This window comes from Mustela putorius, unplaced genomic scaffold, assembly GCF_011764305.1.
Source record: "Mustela putorius furo isolate JIRA1106 unplaced genomic scaffold, ASM1176430v1.1 tig00003909_pilon_pilon_pilon, whole genome shotgun sequence".
Taxonomy (NCBI): Eukaryota; Metazoa; Chordata; class Mammalia; order Carnivora; family Mustelidae; genus Mustela; species Mustela putorius.
The window spans coordinates 30,220,468-30,238,630 of NW_025422057.1; the positions used below are offsets into that span (position 1 = coordinate 30,220,468).

Below are 18,163 nucleotides of genomic sequence, written 5' to 3' on the forward strand. Positions count from 1 at the left end.
AGAAAACAAGAATCAATAAAAAAGAATCATACAGAAATTCAACAACTGAAAAATTTAGTTACCAAGTTGAGAAATCTGACAGATGAGCTTAACAGTAGATTTTGCCAAAGACAGAAATAATAATCTGAAAGGTCACAAAAAAAAGAGAAGAACAAAGCACCCAGGAAAAAAAGTGTTTCTAACAACATGTGATTGGATTCTCTTCTGAGAATGGAGAAAAATATGGGCAGAAGTAATCATTTAAAGAGAGAACAGGGGCTCCTGGATGGCTCAGTCAGAAGGGCAGGTGACTCTTGATCTTGGGGTCATGAGCTCAAGCCCCATGCTGGGTATAGAGGTGCATGTTAAGTGTTTTTAAACTTAAATAAATAAATAAATAAATAAATAAAAGAGAGAATAGCTGAGAATCTTCCAAAAGTGACAAAGGGTATCGAACTACTGATTCAAGGGAAATTGTGAATCCTTAACAGGATAAATACAAAGCAAACTACACCAAGCATATTGCAGTAAAAATTCTGAAAATCAACTACAGGGAAAATCTCAAAGGAGCTGGAGAAAAAGAGATTACCTTCAAAGAAACCACAATAATACAGGAACAACTGACTTCACAGAAATCATGGGAACAAGAAGACAACGGAATGGATTTATTTAACTAAACTGCCAGTTCCAAATTCTATACCCAGCATACATAGCCTTCAAAAATGAAGGTGAAATAAAGACGTTTTCAGACAAACAAAACTAAAATTCGTCATCAGCAGACTAGTATTAAACTTTAAGTCAGGGTTGGGGTGCCTGGGTGGCTCAGTGGGTTAAAGCCTCTGCCTTTGGCTCAGGTCATGGTCCCAGGGTCCTGGGATCGAGCCCCGCATCAGGCTTTCTGCTCAGCGGGGAGTCTGCTTCCCTCTCTCTCTGCCTGCCTCTGCCTACTTGTGCTCTCTGACAAATAAGTAAATAAAATCTTTTAAAAAAAACAAAAAAAACTTTAAGTCAGGGCACTTGGGTGGCTCAGTTGATTAAATACCTGACTTTGACTTGGGTCATGATCCCAGGATCCTTAAATCTGGCCCTGCCTCAGGCTCACCACTCAGTAAGAAGTCTGCTTTTCCCTTTCCCTCTGCCTCTTCCCCTGCTTGTGCTCTCTTTCTCTCTCTCAAGTAAATAAATAACATCTTAATAAAATATGTATATATGTTCTCTAAGTCAAAGGAAAATTATCCCCAACAGAAGCTTGGACATATAGGAAAAATTTAAAGAGCAATAAAATGGGTAAATATGTTAGTAAATCTAGATAAATATTAACTTTGTTGTGGAATGATAATTTTTTTAAGTTATCTTGTAGGGACACACACTAAATAATTATGAATAAAATTAGATCTGGGGGCGCCTGGGTGGCTCAGTGGGTTAAAGCCTCTGCCTTCGGCTCGGATCATGATCCCAGGGTCCTGGGATCGAGCCCCACATCGGGCTTTCTGTTCAGCGGGGAGCCTGCTTCCTCCTCTCTCTCTGCCTGCTTCTCTGCCTGCTTGTGATCTCTGTTTGTCAAATAAATAAATAAAATCTTTAAAATTAGATCTGTAATTTGCTTTAAAATAATAAAAGAAGAGGGTGCCTGGGTGGCACACGTTGTTAAGCGTCTGCTTTCGGCTCAGGTCATGACCCCAGGATCCTGGGACCGAGTCCCACCTTGGGCTGCCTACTCAGGGGGAGGCCTGCTTCTCCCTCTCTCATTCCCCTGCTTCTGTTCCCTCTCTTGATGTCTCTCTGTCAAATAAATAAAAATATTTAAAAAGATAAATAATAATAAGATAAGTAAACAGAAATGTGAATGGGATAGGATTAGTCATGGACTGATAGTTGTTATGGCTGGAATGACCAGTGCCTACAGGTTTCATATATGCTCAAACGTCTCCATAATTATTATTAATAACAGTAATACTAATGACAATATCACCTTATGGTTTTACAAAAAAGTGGTTTAACATATGTACAAACATACAGACACATATACATACATACATGCATATATAACTAAAATGTATGATGCTAACAGTACAAAAGCCTGGAGAAGCTAAGGGTTTCTACCAATTAGATTTTGGGAAATCAAAAAGTCACATGATAATCTTTAGACTAACCATCAAGAGAAAAGACAAAGCATTTAAACTCCTGAGCTAGAAAAGGGGAGAAATGAAATATTAACAAAATAATTCAAGATTTTTATTTATTTATTTATTTAGAGAGCATGTGTGAGCAGGGGGAGGGGCAGAGGGAGAGGAAGAAAGAATCTCAAGCAGACTCTGTGCTGAGGACGGAGTCTGACATGGGGCTCATTCTCAAGACCTTGAGATCATTACCTGAGACGAAATCAAGAGGTAGACACTTAATTAGATGAGCCACCCAGGTGCTCCTAATTAGAAAACAAGGAAGAAAAGAGATCATAGGAAGGAGGGGCGGGGGAAAAAAAGACAAGAACACAAAATAGAAAGGAAATAATAAGATCGTGGATGAAAATCCAAATATATCTGTACGTACATTATAGATAAATAAACTAAATGCTCTAGGGGCGCCTGGGTGGCTCAGTGGTTTGGGCTGCTGCCTTTGGCTCGGGTCGTGATCTCGGGGTCCTGGGATGGAGCCCTGCATCGGGCTCCCTGCTCCGCAGGAAGCCTGCTTCCCTCTCTCTCTCTCTCTCTGCCTGCCTCTCTGCCTACTTGTGATCTCTGTCTGTCAAATAAATAAATAAAATCTTTTAAAAAAAAAAATAAACTAAATGCTCTAAAACTAAACTACAAGAGTTGTCTCACTGGATGAATAGAACCGATAACCATTTAGCTATTTAATTAAAAAAAAAAAAGACTGAAATTGCTAAAATCAGAAATGAAAGTAGATCATTATTACCAATTATATCAAAAAATTTTTTTTTTAAGATTTTATTTATTTATTTGACAGAGAGAGATCACAAGTAGTCGGAGAGGCAGGCAGAGAGAGAGAGACAGAGGGAAGCAGGCTCCCTGCTGAGCATAGAGCCCGATGCGGGACTCGATCCCAGGACCCCGAGATCATGACCTGAGCCGAAGGCAGCAGCTTAACCCACTGAGCCACCCAGGCACCCCTATATCAAAATTTTTAAAAAAGGATTATAAGCGGGGTGCCTGGGTGGCTCAGTGGGTTAAGCCTCTGCCTTTGGCTCAGGTCATGATCTCAAGGTCCTGGGATCGAGCCCCGCATCGGGCTCTCTGCTCAGCAGGGAGCCTGCTTCCCTTCCTCTCTCTTTGCCTGCCTCTCTGCCTACTTGTGATCTCTGTCAAATAAATAAATAAAATCTTTAAAAAAAAAAAAAAAAGGAGGGGCACCTGGGTGGCTCAATGGTTTGGGCTGCTGCCTTCGGCTCAGGTCGTGATCTCAGGGTCCTGGGATCGAGCCCCGCATCGGGCTCTCTGCTCAGCAGGGAGCCTGCTTCCCTTCCTCTCTCTTTGCCTGCCTCTCTACCTACTTGTGATCTCTGTCAAATAAATAAATAAAATCTTTAAAAAAAAAAAAAAAGGAGGGGCACCTGGGTGGCTCAATGGTTTGGGCTGCTGCCTTCGGCTCGGGTCGTGATCTCAGGGTCCTGGGATCGAGCCCCGCATCGGGCTCTCTGCTCAGCAGGGAGCCTGCTTCCCTTCCTCTCTCTTTGCCTGCCTCTCTACCTACTTGTGATCTCTGTCAAATAAATAAATAAAATCTTTAAAAAAAAAAAAAAAAAGGAGGGGCACCTGGGTGGCTCAATGGTTTGGGCTGCTGCCTTCGGCTCGGGTCGTGATCTCAGGGTCCTGGGATCGAGCCCCGCATCGGGCTCCCTGCTCCGCAGGAAGCCTGCTTCCCTCTCTCTCTCTCTCTCTGCCTGCCTCTCTGCCTACTTGTGATCTCTGTCTGTCAAATAAATAAATAAAATCTTAAAAAAAAAAAAAAGATTATAAGGAAGTACTATAGGCAACTGTATGGCAAAAAACTGGATAACCTAGATGAAATGGCCAAATTCCTAGAAACACAAAATCTAAAGACTACACCATGCAGGGGCGCCTAGGTGGCTCAGTCTGCTGATGTCCAACTCTTGGTTTCAGCTCAGGTTGTAATCTTGGGGTTATAAGATGGAGCCTGTTTTGGGCTTCGTGCTGGGCATGGAGCCTGCTTAGGATTCTCTCTCCCTCTTCCCCTCCTCCCCAACTTGTGTACACATGAGCACGCCCCCTCTCTCTCTTAAAAAAACAAAAAAACAAGGGGTGCCTGGGTGGCTCAGTGGGTCAAAGCCTCTGCCTTCAGGTCAGGTCATGATCCCGGGGTCCTGGGTGAAGCCTCACATAGGGCTCTCCTCTCAGCGGGAAGCCTGCTTCCCTTCCTCTCTCTTCCTGCCTCCTGCCTACTTGTGATCTCGCTCAGTCAAATAAATAAATAAAATCTTTAAAACAAACAAACAAACAAAACTAAACTCTCACAATAAAACCTAATACAAAACTATAGAAATCAAAATAATGTGGTACTGGCATAAAGACAGACAGAGACAAATGAAATACCATACAGACATAAACCTTTGCATATATGATCAAATGGTTTTTGACAAGGGTGAAAAGAACCTTCAACGATGAAAAGATAATCTTTTCAACAGATGATGCTGGGAAAACTGAATATCCACATACAGAAAATGAAGCTGGGCCCTTACCTCACACCATATACAAAAACTGACTCAAAATGGATCCATGACCTAACTCTAAGACCAAAAATTTTAAGACAAAAACCCAGGGCAAAAGCTTCATGGCATTAGATTTGGCAATAATTTCTTACATATGACACCAAAGGCACAGATGATAAATTAAAAAAATAGACAAACTGGACTTCATGAAAATTTAAAATTGCATCAAAAGATACTATAAACAAAATAAAAAGGTACCCAACAATATGGAAGGAAATATTTGCAAATCATGTATTTGATAAGGAATTAATATCCAGAGTATATAAAAAACTCCTATAACTCAACAATAAAACAACCTGATTCAAAGATAGGAAAGAAGTTGAACAAACATTTCTCCAAAGATACGCAAATGGCCAAAAAGTACATGAAGGGATGTTCACAACATCACTAACCATTAGGGAAATGCAAAATTACAATGAGAGACCACAGTACACCTATCAGGTTGGCTATGAGTGAAAAACAAAACAAAACCCAGAAAACAACAAGGGTGATGAAAAGGTAGAGAAACTGGAACCCCTGTGCGCCACCAATGGGAATGTAAAACGGTGCAGCCATTGTGGAAAGCAGGATGGCAGTTCCTCTAAAAATTAAACATAGGTTAACCATATTTCACTTTAAAAAAATTAAACAGAACTACCATTTTCTCCAGCAATTCCACTTCTGGGTATATACTTAAAAGACATGAAAGTAGTGTCTCAAATATACTTGTACACCCATGTTAAGCAGCATTAGTCACAAAAGCTAAAACATGGAAGCAATCCAACTGTCCACTGATGGATGGATAAGCAAAATACAGTATATACATACAATGTACATCCAGCCTTAAAAAGGAAAGAATTCTGATATATGCTGCAATATGAATGAAGCTTAGGGTCATATGCTAAGTAAAATAAGCCAGTCACAAAGTGACAAATACCAAATGAGTGCATGGATATGAGGTACTTAAAGATAAAACTGTCCTGGGATAGTCTTGCTACTATGAGTGACTAGGGATCAAGAACAAAAGTACTCTTGATGTCGCTTGGGGAGAGCCAATGTGTCTTCCATCTGAGATGGGGAAAGAGGCTAAGATAAAACGTTAGTAACTGCTGGCTCCAGGACTCACCACCTCTGGTAACTACACACAGTGTGCCTGAACAAAGTTTGTCTTGGAAAAGTATTTTCAAGGCCCTTCTGACTTAGAAAAGCCCCCAGGCCTCTGCGCACCTCCCGGTGGTCCAGCACGGGCCCGGGGCTGCCCAGCGCTGCTCACCAGTGTTGCGGATGATATAGTCCAGCACCACCAGCCGCTCGAACTGCAGCAGTAGCTGCCGGTTAGTGTTCTCCGGGAGAGGTTCTGCTTCGAAACGCCGGAGCCAATAGTCTGCATCTTTGTAGCCTTCAACAAAGAGCTGGAATGAACCAACCTGCAGCCAAAGAGGAGGAAAAAGGTATCTCCCCACTGTTCAAGTCCAGAGAGCCCACAAGTAAGCCAAGTGGCCCATAATGCCCTGTGGCATTTATATCAGAAAAAGGTCATGGGATTCCCCATACAAATTCAAGAAGCCCATCTAAATGGGCCGGAGGAGTAAAGTGAGAAAGTGAAGGGCTCTCTTCTCTGGAGAATTATTCCCCAAACCTTAGGGCCTCAGAAATGAGGGAGACAGGAGCCTCAGACATATTCATGCCTATAGACAAGTCTCTAGGTGCCTTGTTTCACCACTGGGATAGTCATACCACACACATCATCACCTTGCCCAAGCCACACAGGTGCTGGGTATACCTTTGGTGGTAGCCCGATGCGATTAAACCGCTGCCCAACTTTTGGCACTTTCTCTAGCGCAAGCCGCTTGCCCCTGGACTTCACTCGGTCAATGGCACTATAGTTGAAGGTATCGCTGGCCAGGTACACTACCTAGAGTGGAAAGAGAACAGATACCTAGGTTACAGTTGAGTATGAGGAACCATACCACTACTGCACAGACTAGCTGGATACTTACCAACACTGTTCCTCTTCCAGTGGATGCATAAGGAATGCACTCCTCGGCCTTCCTAATATGCATAGTTTAGGCCAATGCAATGTTGATAAAGCGATGTATGACTATCAGTTCTGGGGCTGGCCCCTAAAATCTCCCATTATCCTTAGTTCACACTCCCCAATCTGTGTAGCTGGAAATGAAGAGCTCTGAGATGGCAAAACCACATCACAGAAAGATCTTACATTTCTTGTCACTACACAGAGGGAGTGACACGGGATCAGGGAGAGCTGCCTGACTGGCACGAATCTAGGATGTGAGCAAAATCCATTAAACCACCGAGATTCAGGAGTTGTTACAGCAACTAGCATGAGTTCTCCTGACTAATAAAGCCATCTCCTAGGTTGGGAGAAGAGGACCCAATGCCTATTTTCTCTCCAGATAAAAACAAATTGCAATTTACTCTATATCCTTTTATTTCTTTTGAATTCTGCACTATGTGCAATTTGTTCACATTTTTAAAAATATTTATTTATTTGACAGAGAGAGACAGCGATAGCAGGAACACAAGCAGGGGGAGTGGAAGATCGTGAAGCAGGCTTCCCGCTGAGCAGGCTGCCTGATGCGGGTCTTGATCCCAAGATCATGACCCGAGCCAAAGACAGACACTTAATGAACAAGTCACCCAGGTGCCCCAATTTATTCACATTTTAAAAATAAACATTAAACATTAAAAGATAAACATTAAAATGGGCTTTAATCTTTACTGAATTGCTATATATATATATATATATTTACTGAATATGCTATATATATACTGAATTGCTATATATATATAAAATATATATTGTCTGCAAAGATTATATATGTATATAGCAATATATAATATATATAATATATTTAGATATATATTTTATATATTATATACATTATATACAATATATAGTCTGCATAGATTATATATATGTATATAACAATATACATATAGATTATATATATATAATATCTGTGCAGACTATATCTGGAATATTACACAAGAAACTAGTACTGGAAGCTGCCTCTGAGGAAGGAAATGGAGTGGCTGGAAGGCAGAGGTGGGAGAGACGCTGAATTGCTCTTCTCCGTTTACCCTATTGTGCCTTCTGATCTCCACACCAGATGCATGCATTGCCTACTCAAAAAAACATTTTTTTAAAAGATTTATTTTTTTAAGAGAAAGAGTGAGCATGAGCAGGTTAGAGAGGCAGAGGGAGAAGCAGAAGAAGTGGAAACAGGCTCCCAGCTCCCTGCCCAGGACCCCAGGATCACGACCTGAGCCAAAGGCAGATGGCTTTTGGGTGGCTCAGTTGTTAAGCATCTGCCTTCGGCAGGTCATGATCCCAGGGTCCTGGGATCAAGTCCCGGTTTGGGCTCCCTGCTTGGAGAGAAGCCTGCTTCTCCCTCTCCCACTCCCCCTGCTTATGTTCTCTCTTGCGCTGTGTCTCTCTCTGTCAAATAAATAAAATCTTTAAAAAAAAATCATTACACTTGATTGTCAAATTGTAGTGATATCACTGTAATCCGTAGATATATCCATTATCATCTGTAGATATATCCATTATCACCCTTATCACACCGTCTTGTGATTATCCACTTGTACATCTAACCCCCCCTCTCTTTTTTTTAAGATTTTATCTATTTATTTGACATATAGAGATCACAAGTAGGCAGAAAGAGAAAAGGAAGGAAGCAGGCTCCCTACTGAGCAAAGAGCCTGATGCGGGGCTCGATCCCAGGACCCTGGGAACACAACCCAAGCTGAAGGCAGAGGCTTTAACCCACTGAGCCACCCAGGCACCCCTCTAACCTCTCTCTTAAGACTAAAGAGATCTGGGGAAAAAGAGAACATCTTACTTTATGCATATTAGCAGCCTCAGTATCTAACATAGTGCCTGGCACATGCTCATTAAATATTTATTAAGTGAATGCATGAATGAGTTATAAGCTTCTTTCAGAGAGAGCAACAACTGAGTCTCAGCATATAAAAACTAAAATCAGATTTAAAAGAAAATTCTTTTTTAAGCCTTGCAAAGTTCATTACAAATAACTAATTATTGTGCCTATGACTCAGAAAGAGAGATAGAATCATTCCCTCCCTCCTCTCCGTTCATCTGTCCATCCAAAGTTAATGCAAGTGTCTACAATGGATGTGCTAGGTATAGTAGGTTGGCACTCTGTGCCCAGGAAACACATGCACAGGAATTAAGGAGAAAAAAGCCTTTCCTAAGAATATCTTGCCAGTTTCCACAGTGAAAACCCTCACTCTCTCAAGCAATAAACCACCCATTCCCCACCACCCAGATTTATTTTCCATCACTCTCTGTAACAACCCGCTTTTTTCTCTATGACTAATGAAACTATCATACCCCGAAACCTCACAGGAACAGAGAGCAGAAAACAAGCTATCGAGCGAGACCTGAAGCCTTACTATTTGAAGCTCCATCATAACATGAGCCCTGTTCCCACAGTGACAGCTGCTCTCATCAACTGGATAGACTCCTGTCACAAAGGTGGGGAGGCTGGGAGGGGGGAGACGTCCTTTCACTATTCTCCAGCAGCTATAGGTTAAACTTGCAAGATTCTGTCTCATCTCAGTCTCATGGAAGATGAATATTTTGTTGCTTTGATGCAAAAGATCATCAAGCCACATTAAGATTCTCTAACAGGGAAAAAGGAAGAGCAGAGATGGGGAAGAACAGGACCCTGGCAGGTGACATTCTGTTATGGTAAGAATGGTCATAAAAGTACCACAAGCTAAGACATATGGAGCATTTACATTGTGCAAAGGCACCAGGCAACGTGTTTTACATGGATTATCCTGTGTAATCTTAATAGCCACCCCATAAAGTAGGAACTATTTATAACCCTATTTTTATAGTGAGGAACCGAGCAGGCAAAGCGTGTGAGACTGTCTTAAGTGATTTGCCAAGGGTCACTCAATAAAGAGCTGCAGAGCCAGAATTTGGACTCCAGCCCTCATTCCTAGGTACTACACTCCAAAAGCACAGGCAGGACAGGCACAAGGCCCTGTGCAGACTGCTACTTACCGTAAAGAAAGGCAATTACAGCAATGAGCACAAGTATTTAAAAGAATGTTTAGAGTCTAGGAAGGGCCTAGTAGGAGGAATTCAGGTTAGGCAGGAGATCTTTGGAGCGTTAATTATCATGCAAGACATTCAAGTGTGCTATTTAACTCTGTGTACAGACAGAACAAAAGCGTAAAAGGAAGAATGAACTGTATAAGGCCAGATGCCAGTGGGAGCTATAAGTCAACACTCTCCCAATAGATTTGAGTTGGGGGATCTCTAGGATTGTCCCTCATGGTCTGACATTCACTCAGTCATTCGGCTGGCACTTCCGGAATAGTTACTATAAAAACAGTACTCTGCTTGGGGCACCTGGGTGGCTCAGTCAGTTTAGTGTCCGACTCTTGATTTTGGCTCAGGTCATGATCTCAAGATTGTGGGACTGCACTGAGCATGGAACCTGCCTGTGATTTGGGAAGCAAATCAACCCCACCCTCTGTCTCACTTGCATACTCTTTCTCTCAAAACAAACAAACAAACAAAAAACCACAGTACTTTGCTAGGGGCTGAGAATAAAAGGAAATTTCAAGAAGTGGTCCCTGACTTCTACAAACTTACAAACCAGCTGGCTTATTGTTTGGAGTTTGGCTGTAAAAGAGCAGTTAAACAACCAAAACAATCATAATTTCTCTAAAATACCCTGGGAAAACAGAAAAAAAGAGGTTTGAAGGGAAGCTCCTGTCTGCTGACCCATCTCTTTGGCCAGAGTCTACTACCTAAACCTGCAAAGAAAACCTCAAGCGGGGGTCTTTAGTCTATTGGCATGGTCTCTACAAGGCCAAGGAATGGACTCCAAGCAATCCATGAACCATCTCCGTGAAATTACATGCAAAACAACAATTGCAAATATATGAATTTTTTCTGGGAGTGAGATCTCCAGCCTTCATCAAATTCTCAGAGGATTAAAGCCCATAGCTACAAAGATGCCCCTGCAGCCTTAGGGCAGCAGATCAGAGCTTCACCTTAAGTTGTTACTAAATCTCAGGTAGCCACACATACTAAATGGGTGATGATGTGTCCTTGAATGTTCATATGCTGACCAGCAGGCATTCCTTCCCCTCAAAACCTTTGGAAAGTTCCACTGACACCCTGTAGTACAGGGGCTCTTCACCTGGCATCAGTAAACTTCCTAAAATGTATGCAATCAATTCTGTTATTTCAGCATACTTGGGGGGTGGTAGGGATTAGAACCTAAGCTAAGTCTATCATACATATAAGGTGTGTGCAAATTCATTCTAAGTGTGGATTTACCTAGATCTGGGACCCCAATTTTGTTATGTTCAGTTAAGTACCAGTCTCCCATAGCATAAAGATTGATGAGAATTCCAGGTCAGTTCTCTGTACATGTCCAAGCCTTTACTTTACTTTACTTTAACCCTCAGCCCACCCTAGACTCCTTCCTGCCAGACTTTACTTTAGTGACTAGCTAACATCAGTTAGTCCGTTTTAGAACATATCTAAATCAAGGAATAGCTTGGAAATTTAAGACAACGAGCTACAAAAGTAGCCAGATTTCTAACCAGCTTGCAGTTTACCTGGGACCAAAAGACCTGGAAAACCCATAAATATGCATCAGAGGGTCAGTGAATTTCCGGAAATTGTATGCAAAACTTTTACATGTATCCTTCTCAGGATAGCTTCCATCAAATCATGAGCCTAAACCTACCACCTTCCCTCCAAAAAGGCTGAGAGCCCTAGATTCAGAGCATACATAGTCCTCCTTAGACCTAATAGCTCGGTTAACATGTAGCAGGACTTAGGCCCAGGAAAACTCTGGATAGGGATCAAGGCTCCCTGGTGACAGGTCACTGACCTTTGTACGGGGTACAATGTTGAGTTCCAGTTTTTGGTCCACCAGACTGGCCCCTGCCTCTGAGAGATAGCCCTGGTTGAGGACAAGGCAGTCACGGCCAAAGCAGCAGGGACAGCATAGCTTCTGCAGCCATTTGGTCCACTTAGGATTAAGGTGCCCATATGGCTCTTCATTCTTGGGTTTGAAGACAGCAATGATTTTCTACAGAGAGAAAAGAAAAATAGGATGTTAAAGGCAAATTAATTAAAGTGGGTTACAGACCAGGTCAGCAGGACTCTAGAAAGAAACGAGAAGGCATAGGAAGACAATCCTTAAAGACAGACACTGGCTTCTCCCCAGCTTGTAAGGGGAAGACACGGCTCATGTGTGCAGCTAACTGTCCCACTGCCAGAAAGGGCTGTGGCCAAAGAAGATGCCATGCCTAGTATACATGGTAAAACAGACTTTAACACCATCAAACCCCAACTTCCAAGGTGAATTCATACAAACTTGTTCTGCAACAATTAGGTAAAGGCTCAAAAAAGTATCAACTGAAAGGAAATTAGTAAGGTATTATGGAATGAGGTTAACTCCATCAGTGTTTGACTTCCTCTATCAGCCTTACTATGCCACTCCCCGGGTGTTAACAAAATCTTAAAATAAAAAGTTTAGGAATGACAAACTAAGAAAGCAATGGAAGGGAAAACTCACAGCAGGAAAAAGAATCTGCCACCTTAGAATTGGGTTCTTTTAAGTAACTCTGATAGACAAGAAATCAGGACATGAGAGGCCACAAAGACTAAAACCCATCTTCTCTTGCAGGTGAAAACTTAACCCTCAGAGGTTCTTAGAAATCCGGGATGCTGCTGTAACCCTGAAACAATGGGCCTCCCTTCTGGAGTCTTCTTCCCCAGGCCAGGCAGCCCTCCATGGTTATTTCACATTTGTCTCATTCCCTCTAGTCCCCAAACTGGTATTTTCAAAGGAAGAAAAGCAAATATGCTATCCAAGTGATTCATCTTTGTATCATATGACTCTCCCTCTCTCTCACTCCACAGCCAACTCAAGCTAGTCTGGGTCATAAGACATTTTCCTGTGGGTGTCACTTCCTGACAGGCAGGTCACAGCAGAAAACATACGCCCATCTGCCTGCATTAAGTATGTGCTCATATTAGGAATTGGCTAGATGCATGTCTCCAAAAATAATTGGTCCTTCTTGAGACTAGTTCAAGTCTTACAAGAATCTGAGCGGACTAGAAAAATACAGAACTCTCCTCCCTCCAAAGGAATAATTTTATTTTAAACACAAACAACCTTACTGATTCACTGGGAAAAGTTAAGTGCTTAAATTCATAACCTAAGTCTTCAGAATTACCTTTTTATCCAAAATGTCTAGCAAAAGGCCCAAGTTAGCAATCTTTCTGTCTCTGCCCCAGGAACCCTGAGCTCCAAACCACACAGCAGCAGTAACAAGGAGTTCCTGTCACTCAGAGAATGACCAATGAGTCCATGATAATGCTCTAGAACTAGACAATAAAACCATGGACAGCTTGAGGCCCATGCCACAACCTGAGTCAGTTCAACTGAGGTACAAAGTGGAGTTCGGCAGGCCGGTTCCCAGTGGGAGGAAGACCAAAACAACCCTATTATGGAGGCTGAAAGACACTAGGACTGAGGCTTAAATACCTCCATTAAAGAAAGCAGAACCTGAAGGCCAAGATCACAGCCAAAGTCTCATTTATAGACTCACCTCTCAAACTTCACCATTTCCCTCTGACAGGAGAATTGAAAAGCATCCTGAGGACTGTGAAAGCATTAGTGATCATCACTACCTCAGTATCACACAGGGTTCATTAAATAATAACGTCTGGACTGGACAAATGGAGCTACTGTAGTGTGAGAAGGATGGAGGAACAGAAAGGTATTAGGCAGAAAGGGAGACAAGTGCCCTTTGGGACTAAGCATGGCCTTCAGTTCAATTCAGTTCTGCTAACGTGCTCAGTATGTCATTTGTGTAAGACAGTATGTGAGCACTGCAGGTTTGCTAGCTGATACAAGACACAGCCTCAGGCCTAATTTCCAAAGCTAATACGAACTTCACATTTTCAGCTGTATACTTAAGACTGAATACTTAAGACTATTCTAGAACCAGTTGAATCAGAAAGGCACCCCACCATTATTTGGTTGAGAAAGAAAATGTCTACTGCCTGATTTTTCTCTCTCCTCTCTACTTTCAATTCCTTTCTTACATTTAGTTTGCAGTAAGCTTCTATTTGATGCCGATGTTTTTCAAACACCTTTCCTTACCACCCACTGACTAACCTTCCTTTAATGAAGGGGCTGAGGTACAGGGAGCTTAAGCAGCAGCAGCAATGGTGCTTGGGATCCAAAGAGAACTGCACAGGAATCAAGAGGCCACTTACTCACTGGCAGGGGTCAAAACCCACAACCAAATTCTGGGACCGGAAAGAAAAAGGGTTTCTCTATCTAGCAGCCCCAAGGAGGAGGGCATTATGCAAGGCTAAAATTTAAGATAGTTCAAGCACATCACTCATATTGTACAGTGAAATACCCAGAAATAACTTCTAATAAAAGTTTTTTCTTTTTAATTTGGTAAACGTGAAGCTGATGATTCTCTAACATTTTGGTCTGAAGATTCCTTTAAACTCTTAATTATTAAAGATCTACAAAACTTTTGTTTATGTGGGTAAAACCTACATCTGCTGTATTACAAATTAAAACAAATGTTAAGACTGTTAATTCACTTCATAAAAATTAACCTAATATATGTTAATATAGATGTTATGTCTTTATGAAAAATAACCATTTTTGGCGCAGGTGTGTGCTATGATGAGTGCTGTGAAGTGTGTAAACCTGGTGATTCACAGACCTGTACCCGTGGAGCTAATAATACATTATATGTTTATAAAAAATTATAAAAAAAAAGAAATATAACCATTTTCAAAAACAATTTTTAATGAAAAGGGAGGCACTCTATTCTAATTTTGCAAACCTCTCTAGTGTCTGGCTTAATAAAAGGCAACTGCATTTTCACATCTTCCTTAATATTCAATCTGTTTCAATATCACATATCAAGTAGCCTCTGGAAATCTCTACTACGCACTCATAAGGAAGTGAGAATGAAAATGGCAGACAGTCTTAAAACGGCTAGAAAAATAATTTTCACTGTGCACCCCTAAAAATATGCCTACAGGTCTTACGGCCTCACTCTGAGAACCCCTATATTCTGTATTAACAGTTAGATAGAAATAGCACTCCTATTTAGGCAAAGAAGCCTTACTTACATATTAACTCTTAGAAAAGAGAGGGATGGGTTACTCCAAATCTATTAGGCCCCGAAAGAAGATGGGATCCAAATAAAATGAAACAGAAGAGATTTAGCCTGTATTTATTTTCCTATCCACTGTCAATAACCCAACCTGTCTCAACCATTACAACTGGTGGCCTAGGAAAGGTCCCTAAAATAGGTGGTAATGATGTTTAAAAACCTCAAGAAGTATATCTAAATATGACATACAAACTTGACTACCTCTTAACATTCTAGTTAAAAAAAAAAAGTTATTCTTGGGGTGCCTGGGTGACTCAGTCAGTGAAGCATCTGCCTTCAGCTAAGGTCGTGATCTCAGGGTCCCAGTAATTGAGCCCCAAGTTCGGCTCTCTGCTCCATGGGGAGTATGCATATCCCTTTCCCTCTGTGCTTGCACGCGTTCTCTCACTCTTTCTCTCTCAAATAAATTAATAAGAATTAAGAGAATTATTCTCTTTGCGATCTTTATTCTTTATTGGGCTATCAGTGTTGCTCTCAACCATGTGTAAGGACATCAGAATTTCTTTGGAGGGCACAGGTAGTTGAAAGAAGTACACTCAGTATTACATACTAACACAATTTTATATTTGAAAAATGAAAAAAAAACCTGTACAATATTCATGACAAGGTCTTGATGGATAAGTATTTTTAAAAGACTGCAAATTACTGATATAAGTCCTAGTTCCTAAAACATATAAGCAGTATCTTTAAAATTATGAAGCAGACACCAATTAGCATTATCTATTAAATTACTATTCTCAGCGTTCATAAAATCATCATCTCAAAATTATACTACTTTTGCTTTATTCAGTGCCATGTATCCAAGAAAGGCTAATCCAGAGGTCAGTGGACATTAACCTAACAAAAACCAAAATACTCTGAGCTCCTGCTAAGCACCAGGAACTATGCCATGGGGCTCTCATGTGTGCTATCGCATTTAATCTTCTTAACCAATTAATGAATCACATGCTATTCTATGATTCTTGGCAATATGAACATATAGTATTACTAGCCTCACAAAACAGAAAATGCTCAAAAAATATTTTCATAGGTGACTGAGCATAAGACCAGAAAGCACAAGAATGCAAGTGAGGAGGGTAATATGAGCACTCTCTACCATGCTTTCTGATCTAGCATTTTCCATCTTACTTGTCTCTAGGTCCCCACTTGCTTGCCCTGAGGGAGAAACCATCCTAAATTGGAAAATGAAATCAGGGCTATTATCTTCAAGAACCTTCCATCCTCTTTAGCTCCAAAAGCAGCTCTGGCAGAATCTGCTGGATCCTCCAATCTCTGTTCCCTCTTCTTCCTTGGACGTGGGACTTCGCATTTTTAGTGAGGCAAAATAAAGACTACAGTTCCCAACCACTACTGCCATTAAATTCTGGACAACAGAATATAAAAACAGTCTGGTGAGACTTCTAGGAAATATCTTCAAGGAAGAGGGCATACTCTTCCTCTCTTTTCCTTCATCCAACTGGCTGAAAAACAGACAAGATGTCTGCAGTCTGAGCAGCCATCTTGGATCATGAAGTGGAACCCACATGCTAGGGATGGCTCACCAGCTGGATGGAAGGATGCACACTGTTCATATTGTCATGCCAGCCCTAGGCAGCCTAGAGAGCTCATCTATGAGAGTTCATCTACGAAGAGTTCAATGTACCTTTATTCGAGTCATTATTATTTTAAATTTTCTGCCAAATAGCCAAATATAATCTTAACCAATATGGAAGATGAAAAGGGGAAGCAGAAATTCAGATGACTAACTTTAAGGCAGCACTGCATAGTGCTTAGGAGCATGAATTCTGGAGCCAGTTGGTCTGGATCTGAATCCTGCCTCCCACTTACTAGCTGTTAAGACCCTAAGCATATTAGTTACACTATGTGCCCTGATGTCATCATTGTCATCATCTGTGGGGATAATAACAGTACCTACCTCCAAGGGTATTGCTCTAAGTGCTAAGTGAATTATTATTCGTAAAGCACTTAAAACATTACATAGCATATAGTAAGTGCTATCTATGCATTTATTAAATAAAATAAACAAACACATTTGGAGCAGGGTCAAAGATGACACGACCAACCACAGGGGGTCTGTGGTTCATTGAAACTCACCACAGCATTTAGGAAGTGGTCCTCTGCTCTGAACCACATTTTCTTCAATGTGAGCAAGATGGTTATATCAGTAAGTTTTGTCAGGGCATATGTGTTTCGACTTCCTCTCTAAGAAAGGGCAGTGGCCAGGAAATTTTAGACCCTGGGGTCCTACAAATCACCAAGAAACATACCCGTAATCTTCTGTCATTCTCTGTAGCCTATGCACAGAGGTGGTAGTGCTTTACCTGCCAGGTAGAAGTGAGAGATCTTATTACTCCCACCTGCCAGAGCACCAGATCACTTCTCAGCTGACCTGACACACTTCCAACAAAGCTGTAATAGTGTCATGAAAGAAAAATAAAAACCTTCCTCCTGTTCCTATACCTATTAAAGATAATTAGCCCCTTCTTACATCAGCCAACAAGATAAAAAAAAAAAGGGAATAAAAAATAAAAAACACTTACATAAAAAACAAAAGTATATTGCTAACATTTAGGCTTCAGGATACCCACTCTCCTTTTCTTCTAGAAGTAATGGTTCCCCTTTGAGCTTTCAATTTAACTCACTGCTCCCTTACTTGACAGACTTGGAAAGACCTCTTATTCTCAAAGTTTTCCCCAACTTCCCCAATTCAGTTTATGTTAACTGCATTGATGGCAGAATTGCCTTCTGGTTCTTGATAATTCAGGAACAACAACATCTGGGAGAATGACCAGATCATTCAATGAACCCAACCAAGGGCTACAAGTCAGAGTCCATCCTGGCCACTCAGCACTCCTACAAGAACAGCACACCAGGGGCACCTGGGTGGCTAAGTGGGTTAAAACCTCTGCCTTCGGTTCAGGTCAGACCTGATCCCAGGGTCCTGGGATCGAGTCCCGCCTCAGGCTCTCTGCTCAGCGAGGAGCCTGGGGAGCCTGGGGAGCCTGCTTCCCTCTCTCTCTCTCTCTCTCTCTCTCTCTGCCTCCCTCTCTGCCTACTTGCGATCTCTGTCAAATAAATAAATAAATAAAATCTTTAAAAAAAAAAAAAAAAGAACAGCACACCACCCAGCTAAAGAGTTCACACAGGAGAAATGCAATGAAAATTCGCAGGATTTGACAACCATTATTTTAATAAGTATAACAATAGTGTATTTTT

The 18,163-nt window shown here is 41.4% G+C and overlaps 1 protein-coding gene across 1 annotated transcript in view; it reads right to left on the minus strand.

The window, feature by feature from the left end:
- PI4K2A (phosphatidylinositol 4-kinase type 2 alpha) overlaps positions 1–18,163 on the minus strand; it is a 31,045-nt gene that overhangs the window by 11,343 nt on the left and 1,539 nt on the right. The window contains exons 2-4 of the mRNA XM_004749541.3: positions 11,620–11,820; positions 6,489–6,620; positions 5,979–6,132 (exon numbers count right to left, since the gene is read on the minus strand). Of these exons, the coding sequence (XP_004749598.1) occupies positions 5,979–6,132; positions 6,489–6,620; positions 11,620–11,820 (487 nt within the window). The remainder of the gene's footprint in view (positions 1–5,978; positions 6,133–6,488; positions 6,621–11,619; positions 11,821–18,163) is intronic.